Below are 10,567 nucleotides of genomic sequence, written 5' to 3'. Positions count from 1 at the left end.
GTGTCCAAAACTGGTATTTTGAGTAGCGTATGCAGTAAGTACCCAGCGTTATAAATACACAGCCCTACAGGTTATGTGACACCCATAAACACATTATCTTCTTTTCGGCTTCGCCGTAGTTGGGTTAAAAATGTTCCCTTTTTGGTGCCTAAAACTTGTTTGAAATGCATACCCAGTAACGCTGGTTACTCTTAAAGATACAGAAAGAGATAAATAGACTTCTTGATATATAGAAAATCAGTTTTATTTCCATTACATAAAAAATAGGAATGAAAAAGAATAATAAGGTAGTTTATGAAGAGGTCAGAATATTCATATAACTTTCGAACTTATTGAATTAAGCATATTTTTTTCCCCCAAATTTACGTCAGGTCAAGTTTATTTATGCCAATAAGGCTTATCTCAATAGTAGATAGATTTTACAGGAATATATTGATTGTCGTTCTGAAAATTTTGCATCTGGTGATAGATTTCTCATATAGTGCTCAAATTGCACTTAACACATGTTTTTTTTTAATCTTATACTATTTGTATTTTGAAAGTGGTTTATGGTTTCAATGATTATTTTATAATAAATATCAGCAGTTTGAGAGGTTTTAGTTTTAATCTTAGCACCTGCGATGGAAAACCAAAATGCAATCTAGTTAACATAAATTATGTGATTCTTCAACATCGCCTTTCATTTTTAATTGCGATGAAAGCACATTGTTTAGTGAAGTCCGTTCGCGATGTATCGTAAGCTGAATTGCTAATTCTTCCACAGCTCGTGAATCGTAGAGGACACTTTCAAGTGCGTAAAACTTATGAGGGACAGTTCACCAAACAACAAAAAATAAATTGTTTATAATGTTAAGGTGACAGCCTCAGTCATGCACCTTAAATTGGTAGGATGGCTCTTCATTTTGAAGAATAGTGGTCGTTTACACAAGTTGGTCTGATTGCGTGGTTGTAAGTTAAATATTTACTTGTTTAGTTTACGATCGAAAAGATACTAATTTATTTGGTTCATAAAAACATTTAATTAAGACGTCTCATATGTAGCCAAAATGAGAATATATAAATATATTATTTCGTAAGAATTGAATAAAACAATTGAAATATATATATATATATATATATATATATATATATATAAAACATATCTAATATTGATTGCGAACAAATTTTTTTAGTCAAAACAAGAACACTTTTATATCCTTTTTTTCAAGAGTTGCCTATTGCTTAGCAACGACATAAATAAAGATTTAAGATTTTTAAACTATTCAATAAATGTTGAATAAATAAATGTTAAACATTTAAACTATTCAATAAATGTTGATGTACAGGATACAATCAGTTACAAGTGTTAGCTTATGACGTGTGGTCCAGATTGGACCAAACAGATTTCTTTTCTTAAAGATGGGTCAAATTTATTTATATAGCCTCAAGTCCTAAAGCAGCATCAATGCGAAAATAATGGTTGGTCTAGTTACTTAGGCCGTTTTAAAAACAACATTCATTTTCTTGGGTGGGAGATTCTCACCTGTCATATGATTTCCAATGGCCTATAAAATTCAATAAATTACTAGGAACATATCTGTTCTAGCTTCAATCTACATTAAAACCTATTCTATGACTTCTGTGGTATGGTTCTTTTACTAAAGAGAGCTCATTATCTGCTATATTAAAAGACCTTTCTTAAAATATACTTCTTGAAATCATAGGTACTCATCATGTAAATAATTTCATTGGTTAAGCTCATTATGAATAAATTTATTTAGGTACACTGAAAATGTAAAGGTCAGCGATATTCTGCAGTGAAGGACACTTAAAGAAAAATTTGGAAGATTTGACGTATCCTAAAAAAAATCTATAGACAGGTATCAATAAACTTTTATCAATAGTTATATTAAAACCGCCAACTCATGAGAATGTAACCATAAAGTTTAAATTGGTCAAAAGAAGAAATATAGCTTTTCTTTTTACAAAAAAATTAAACATAAATTATAAAAGGAAATATATATAAATAGAAGTTGGTTGAAGTAAAGATAGAAGGTGCTACTTTCTTCTTACTGAATTAATACCTCATCGACCTATTGTGATCTCATTGCCCTAACTGTTACTTGTCTTTAGCATTTCATTCACATATGTAGATTTAAAGTGAAGTTTTTCTTTAGTTTTATAATACATACATATATATATATATATATATATTTTGTATCTTCATCTTTATAAGATTGATATTCTTAAGAAAGCTCCCTTTTCTAGAAATTAAGAAATCTGTCCCCAAAAAAACCTCCCCGTCACAAATACTCTTGGGAGGTAATGCATCAATGGGTTATGTTATAAGTATCAAAATATATATATTTCAGTATTTAGTTTGAATATTACAGTACTGTTTTACTCAATTAATTTAAAGTTTTTCAAAAACTTTTTTTTTTTAATAAAGTCATATATTTCAGATATACTATATATTTTGGTAGAGGTATTTTAGCATTGTATTAATAAAGGGGAGAAAGGATGTCCAACTGGGATAGGCCCCAAAGTAGTGGTAGCTCATATCAGGGATATGGTGCTTATTACAATCCTCAGTCACAGCCAGAGAATACAAATTTGTATGGGAACTTATATCAGCAGCCTTTCTACAATGGATCCTGTTATAATGGTCCACCTCAGGCATTTAGAAATGGGTACCAAGGCAATTACCAAAATCCTCCAACATCTGCTGAAGAATTTTTTAGGATCATTCAAGAACAACAAAATCAAGAAAGTCCTCATGAATATAGGGCTAGAAGTATAGACTATGACTCCCTTGGCCATGGATGCAATATTCCTACAATGGTTTTTCCATCATCTAATAGCTCAGGTATGTATATATTAAAATATTTATTGATTAGTATTGTTTATAGAATAACAATATCCATTATTCACCAGTAGGTAATATTTGTAAAACAAATGAATAACTTCTGTTGAGAAAAAAAAACCAACAGTAACAATTCATATCTATTATAAATCCATATCATCATAGTACCAATGAAATTTTCTGCACATTTTTTACCATCAAAAGCCTTCCTTAGAAACCACACTATATAAATTTAATTTGTAAAATTTGGTAGTGTCCTCTTCTCTGATTTAATAAGTTGTTTAGATTCCTTCCTTTTTGTATCCTTTAATACTTTCTTGCCAATCAGCCTCGTTCTGTCATATTAAATCTGCATAAAATGATTTATATTATTTTCTTCTTTATTTTCATTTCATCATCCTCTGACTGATTATTTCATTTAACACTTGATTCTCAATAACCTGTACTTGTACAAGTTGTGGTTCCTTTCATGTTCTGCTGAACATACTAGTTATGTTGGTTGATAGCTGTCAATTTCTGCTCGCTCAAGAGATGAACAAATCCCTAATAAATCTTTTTCAGTTGGGTCTGGGGCCTAAATTCACATGAATATAAATCATTCCATGGTGTCATATTATAACCTTAACTGGTCTGGAGAGGATGATACATAAGCGTCCAATTTGCCAAGATGCCTTTATGTTAGACCTGGGCTGAATAGCCTGTAAAAAAGTTTTAATAGTTAGATGTGAGATGTGAATTTATAGTTTAGATTGTCCTTAGGATAACTGAAGCATTGAAGATTTAAAGTATTAATTAAGAATGAGACTTGATTGTATACAATTAATTTTATGTAAATAATTAGTATTTATATTATTGATTTTAACTGCTGGGAATATTTTTTAATTATTGAATTAATATAATATCTTGAGTTCCCTTTTTTATCTTCCTTATCTGTCCTACACATTGGGTTCAAAGTTTTAATTTGCTGTTAAATGTTAAGGACCTTGTACTTTTTATTTATCATAATCACTTTACTGACGTTTCTTTTTATGTATATTCTCCCTCATAACATTTTTTTAAAAATTACATTACACTTCAGTAATCCATGTTCGCGCAGTCTATTATAGTTTAAATTTGTTCACGAATATAGGCTCACTATGGGATCTTCTTTTCAGAAAGCACATCTGATTTTTCACTGCCATCAATTTGGTTGTGTAACGGACCCATTGCAGCACTACACGAGATCCTCTCAGCAGTAGCAGTTCCAAAGTCCACTCTAACATCACTGCCAAGTCATTTGTGCCATTCTGAGTTAGAGCCTGGATAGCTGCCTGAGAATCTATAAAAATAATGATTCCCAAGTCTCAAAATTGCTTGACAGAAAGCCTTCTGCTTAAGAAATTTCAAAATATTTCCAATATACTATTGCACCTGCATTATTTCTGGCACCTACAGCTGAACCATTTATGTAGATGTTCAACTATTTATCTTGGGGATACTAGAGATAGTTTCCAGGAAGGTTGCCTTTATGATAGCAGAGAGAGTGTGTTGCTAATCAATTTTCTTCTGTGAAGGAAATGAGTTTGCAGAAAGGTTGTGTATTCAGGGAAGTATCTGGTGTTCAGAGGTCTCAAGTTCAATAAAAATATGGGATTATTCTCAGACTTTTGATTATATATTATGCTGGCTACAAATCCTTTCATGAGCAGGTTGGTATAACTGCCAGTAACATATAGTCCTTCATTTAGACGTAGGTAAAACTTAATTTGAGCTGTATCTTTTCAGTGTAGGATTGGTTCGACCTCACTCTTGATTTCCATAACACCAATGGGATGGATTTTGGAGTTCCCAGAATTAATCAAAAAACTTTTTTCTGCGTTATGCCAAGCTTGCCTAGGGTTGATTCTGATGCTGTTATGAGCATTTCTGCACCGTGTTATATATGTTTTGTTTGTGATGGAGAAGACATCTTACTATGTGCCCCACTTTGTGCACCCCTGTCATATCCGAAAGCAGAATGTGGTACATCTCTGATAATTAAACAGTATGAATATTTAGGAGAGGTCTGAACGGATATTTTTTTCGAATAACCTTTTTTCCTGTATCTTTCTCTCTCATTGTTTTGAGGAATCCTCTCCAAACATTATAAAATACTGTCAGAAAATCAACTCTCACAGCTAGGATGTCCTGATGAATTTGGTAAGAATTCCTTACTCACTGACTTAGCTGTGCGATTTGTTCTATGGTGCCCCAGTTCCTGTGAAAGTCAAATTGTCCTTCAGACGAGATTTTATTTGTCTTCATGTATAATTCAGGAACATCAAGATCATAAAGTTTTGAGAAGACACTTATCAAAGAGATCAGTCTGTAGCTGCATGCTTTTATCAGTTGGCTTATCCTTCTTCAAAATCGGCACAATTTTGAATTGGCACTTTTTGCTATTCATATAGATAATGAGTTTCTCAGACAGACGCTTAGTGTACATGGTTTACCTCTGTAAACCCTGAGTTTTAAAATATTTAATATTTTTATCTTAAAAACTAATTGTTAAAACAATGTGTAAAAGAGCATAATTTATCTCAGTTATATTTTAATTAGGTGGGGATCAAGTACAACAAGGTAAAAGAAAGATATATGAAAACAGCAAAGGGGGAGGAAGAGGTGGAGGACGATACCAGCATGGAGCCATTCCTAGACCACAGAATAATTTCAGGCGTGGTGGATACAATAACATTAAAAAACCTGTTCAAAATCAGCCACAGAATCATTGGGCTGCGTAAGTGCTTTAGTTTAATACATATATTGATTTATGCCAAAATCTATGAAGTTTATGTTATGTACTTTTTTTTATCATGGATGAGTATAAAAACAACATAAACCTCAGTTTCAACAGAGTTTGATCTTAAAGAGTTGATGTAGAATAAATGTTACATTTGAAGCTATGTGCCCTTCATAGGCTTTTGAGTACTGTACAGAATTGCAATAAATGATATAATATTTTTTAAATTGTGTAAAATTATTCTATTAAAAAAAAAATGAATCAAAAGAAAGTGAACAAACAATATGTTTTTATAGCTTAAACAAATTGATCTGGACTTTCGGAATCCTTTGATTTAGACTATTTATCAGTTTCATTACTTGGACTTCGTAATAGCACAATCAATTTGAAACGATATTGACAGTGTCCAATACATGTTATTATATCTTGGATCCATGGTATCATGAAGCCTAATGCTTGCTCACTACTTAGTCGGGAAACTTGTATTCATGCAGAACATGAGAACATGTTTTGAAATGAAAAACAGTTTATTATTCTGGGACTAGGTCCCTTTAGTACAGTTATAATGTAATTTTAATTGTACAACATATATTGGCCTAAAACATTGTGGCCACACTTAATTATAACTTATACTAAAGTTGTATATAAATAATTTTAGAAACAGACAAAAAAAATAAAATTAAATTAAAAAACTAACTGACTATATGCATAAAAAACAAAACAAAAAGGCAGTTACAAAATATCTGTACTATTATAAAATTGGATTAAATTGGTGAAGTAAAAGCTAATTAAATATAAGATTTAAACAAGGGAAGGGTTGGTACATGACGTATGTCAGAGGAAATGGAGTTCCAGTGATATGCAGCTCAGGTAAAAAATATTTATCAAATGCAGCAGTTCAGTGAGGTGGAGGGTAGACTTGGGCCCTGTTTCATAATAAAGTACAAACTAATACTTTTAGTCTTATCGATTTAACTTAATGCAATTACACTTGACTTGTACAATAGTAAGTTGTACTTTAGTACTTTTTAACTCCTGTAATATCACTAATAATCCTCCCTATTATAAAAAAAATAAGTATTAGTGTAATTAACACATTGTTTCTATACTTGTATTTTGAAATAATACTATTAGCTTTCATTATAAAACAGGGCCCTGGTGGTACGGGATTGGACTGAAAATTTGAATTTCTGGTTTTCTAGGATATAGGATGGGCGCTAAGTACTAACTGTTTGGAATAGAAAGGAAGATAGAAAATACTGACATTGGGAAGGATGAATAGAGCCACTTTAATTTGGCGTAACACTGAGTTATGTGCGTATCTCTGGTGATCCTGAGAATAAATCGTACTGCACAATTTATAAGATGTTTAAGTTTAGATTCAAGATTACCTGAGAGTCCACCATATCCCAGGCAGCCATAGTCAATAGTGGGGGAAAGCAAGAGAGGAAACTGAGAGTTGATAGGTTTAAGTGGAAGGAGACAACGAATTCTATTGAATTGCTTCAGGGTAGCTATGGTTCAATGGGAAATTTTGTTTTTTCTTCAGAATCAGAAATTTTCATTCACATTTTAGATTTTTTACATCCAAGAACAAATTTATTTCTGTGTCTTTGTATAGACTAATTTGAGAATGTTCCCTTTACTCCTGATTCCCTCCCATATGTGGTCAGTCCCAGCTATACAAAGAAACCTATTGCAGCAATTACTGACGGCAAGGCTAGGCTCTACTGTAGGAACACTTAGAGGCAAGAATAGTCAAATAGTCTTAGAAGGTTATTGTTCAAAAAGAAGTACAAGATGACTTGAAGGTGGGTGACAGGACACTCACCTGAATAAACATCTCTTTAACAGAGTCACCAATATGCAGGATCTATAGGGAGGGTGATGAGACTGTTTATCAGATCATATGCAGGTGTAATCTATCGGCTAGAATATGGTTCCTCATTTTTGGACGTTCATCTGTACACTATATCTAAATTTGCAAAGGCGCCTGGCATGTCCTGAACAGAGTAAAGGATTGCCTGCAATAGACCTTCAATGGCTTCAGTGCACACATGTCAGATTTGACTAAAGCTGCTGTAATAAGCTCCAAACACTTAAAGATTTTTTTTCGATTTTTTCATGTCTTATCCACTGCAATATAAATTAGAAAGCGATAGGAGAATTGCCTAATTGTAATTTCTTATTTTATAAACAAAATTTCTATTCTTCAACTGCATAATATTTATTATTAATAACTTTGGCCTTTTATTATTTAATACTAAGTAGTTAATTTATATGTTGAATTTAGGGTCTCAAATGGTGATATAATTAATATATATATATGTTGAATTTAGGGTCCCAAATGGTGATATCATTGGTGATGATCCCAAGGTAGAGGAAAGTAAAAATTCATCAAAGCGTGGAAAAGGTTTTGCTCAAAGGAATACCAACAGATATAATGGTTACCACCAGTATGTATATTATGTCTTAATATTTTTAAAAATAAAATTATGTTAATGTATATTAAAGTGAATATAATAAAATTATATTAATGTATATATTATATTAAATTAATATAGGGGGCAGCGTGGTACCCCACCAGTCTACCAACCCATAGGTTGTCAGATCGAATCCCAGTCCCACCCGGGCTTTTTTCAAGTATAAAATAATGCAAAATTCACTTACAACCTTCCCCCGGGCATTTCTGAGACCGTGGCACTCACAAAAAAATAGGCGTGGGAGTGACGAACCCACCCTACGAAAAAACCACATCAAGAAACATGTATTAGGAAATACATCGCACGAGGACTTAGACCTCCATGGTCTGTTGCCCATTTAATAATAATAATTATTATTATATTAAATTAATGGGTACGACCAGTATATGTATTATCATCTTATTATTTAATAATAAATCTTTTTTTTGTCATTATGTTAGCTATGGTGGGTGAATAAAAAAGTTATTTCTATTTAAAGGATTCTAGTCTCCAGGGGGTCAGCTTATTTTAGCTAATTATTGAAATTTACCCAAAATGACTTTGGTCGCTGGATGATGCCCTATTGAATTTAATTTTATTATTTCTGGACGGTTAAGATTAAAAACATATATCCATATATTTTTTTTAAAATGGTAATTAAATAAAATTCTTTCTGCTCTTATTATTTCCAGCTCTGCCGAAAAATCTTTATAAACTAGGTTTTTATAACCTTCTTGGGTGGTAGAACACCTGAAAAATAGCTGCCTTTGTGGATGGCATGATATCAAACACTAGAATCCTTTTTGCTCAGACCTTTTTGATTGAGACCATTTTGGAATTGACAAGTTTATGATCCAGTTAGTTCCCACAATGGTATAGATTTGTTTTATGTTTATACTGCAAAAGAAATTACAAATAACCTATTCAGGCTATAAAAAGTTGATTATCCTTAAATTTTTCATAAACATTGGTTTCATCTAGAGGAGGGGGGAGCTTGATAACATTTTTATCCAAAATGTTATTAATCCTAATGTAATAAAAAATAAATTAATTAATGAATGGAATATGGTCCGGGTGCGGTAAAAAAAAACTTAAATAGTAAATGATTATACTATTTTATTGAGCCAACGTTTCGCCCCACGTTGCAGGGCTTTGTCAGGGCTAAAAAAGATACAAACACTATAGTTACAAAAAGGAAAAAAGGAAAAAACATGAGTGTAAAATAACAGGGGTATAAAATGAAAAGTAAGATATAATAAGTAAAATTAAAGGTTGTAAATAGTAAATGGAAAGGGTAATAGTAACAGATAGATAAGATCTTTTTTAGCCCTGACGAAGCCCTGCAACGTGGGGCGAAACGTTGGCTCAATAAAACAGTATAATTATTTACTATTTGAGTTTTTTTTTTACTGCACCCGGACCATATTCCATTCATCTATACACACAGTCAATCAATAATCTTCCAGTAAATAAATTAATATAAGAGAATATTAAAATTTTCAAGTAGGCGACCTTGGCATATATGTAGTATTACTTTTTTAATTTAATAAGTCACTTCAGATGTTGGTTTTAGTAACAAACAGTTATTTTTGTTGCTTTCATAAAACAGAAAGTATTAATAAATGACAATATTGTAAATACAATTAAAAAAAAAATAAAAATTTTTTTTCAGAAAAGATAGCGGTACAGTTAAGCGTGATAACTTCAGTAAAGATTGGCGAGCTAGGGGGAAAGCTAAAGGAAGTAAGTAGCTTGTTAATTTTGAAGTAAGAATTGTAAGCATAAAATTTTTTCATAAAAATCTTTGTATAGTTTGGAAATTTCATTTCAAGGTTTCAATTAAAATCAAATTATTATTATTTTTATCAATAATTTTTTTGTATACAGAATATTTGTTATTAATTGCCTGTGTCAGTTATAAACATATTGCTACTCTAATAATATATTGACGCAGATGTAAACCCTTTTTAACTTGAATTTATAGTGTCGGCTGGCATATTGTACTTATGAGCTAATTGTACTTATGAAATTCCCCTTGTTGCAAATTTTTAAGTATAATTGTTTTGTAATTATGAGAGATAGTTGACTGTGGATGACTTGTACGAGAAGAAGATGGTTGTGGGTGCGGTCAAAATGAAACACAAATAAGTTAATGTAACTTATTTAAGTTAAGTTAATAAGTTACATCAACTTATTTGTGTTTCATTTTGACCCCACCCTAACCATCTTCTCCTCGTATAATTGTTTTAACTTACAAACTTGTAAGTAAATACTTTTTTGAGCCTGCCACCAATATCACTATCAAGTCAATTTAAAAATATTTTACAGTTGTGTCATTATTCTTATGAACCAGCTGTATGTTCATGCTTATTTTACTGGCTGTCTTGTTAATGTCAAATGAAGTTATAAAATTCCTTGCTTTATTTCACCAAATTAAAAAAAAAATTTACCTATAAGAAAATATTTATAAGTGATAAACTGTTGTTGAAGAAAGTTTATGTATTT

General features: G+C 31.4%; 1 protein-coding gene across 5 annotated transcripts in view; it reads left to right on the top strand.

Moving 5' to 3' along the window:
- The first annotated feature begins 536 nt into the window (after positions 1-536).
- LOC106683984 (nuclear transcription factor, X-box binding stc) overlaps positions 537-10,567 on the top strand; it is a 28,378-nt gene continuing 18,347 nt past the window's right edge. For 2 of the 5 annotated variants that reach the window (XM_014425771.2, XM_014425769.2), the window contains exons 1-6: positions 537-948; positions 1,761-1,859; positions 2,442-2,845; positions 5,420-5,597; positions 7,940-8,056; positions 9,735-9,805. In XM_014425771.2, the coding sequence (XP_014281257.1) occupies positions 2,500-2,845; positions 5,420-5,597; positions 7,940-8,056; positions 9,735-9,805 (712 nt within the window). In that variant the 5' untranslated portion in view covers positions 537-948; positions 1,761-1,859; positions 2,442-2,499. Of the gene's footprint in view, positions 949-1,495; positions 1,624-1,760; positions 1,860-2,247; positions 2,302-2,441; positions 2,846-5,419; positions 5,598-7,939; positions 8,057-9,734; positions 9,806-10,567 lie in introns of those variants that run through there. The other 3 variants (XM_067046450.1, XM_067046451.1, XM_014425772.2) reach the window with 3 other exon arrangements.

The sequence above is a fragment of the Halyomorpha halys genome, unplaced genomic scaffold (assembly GCF_000696795.3).
Source record: "Halyomorpha halys isolate HHAL.00 unplaced genomic scaffold, Hhal_1.1 Scaffold533.1, whole genome shotgun sequence".
In the NCBI taxonomy this organism is placed as follows: domain Eukaryota; kingdom Metazoa; phylum Arthropoda; class Insecta; order Hemiptera; family Pentatomidae; genus Halyomorpha; species Halyomorpha halys.
The sequence above is the reverse complement of the archived record's forward strand: the minus strand, read 5'-3'. Positions and strand labels throughout refer to the sequence as shown.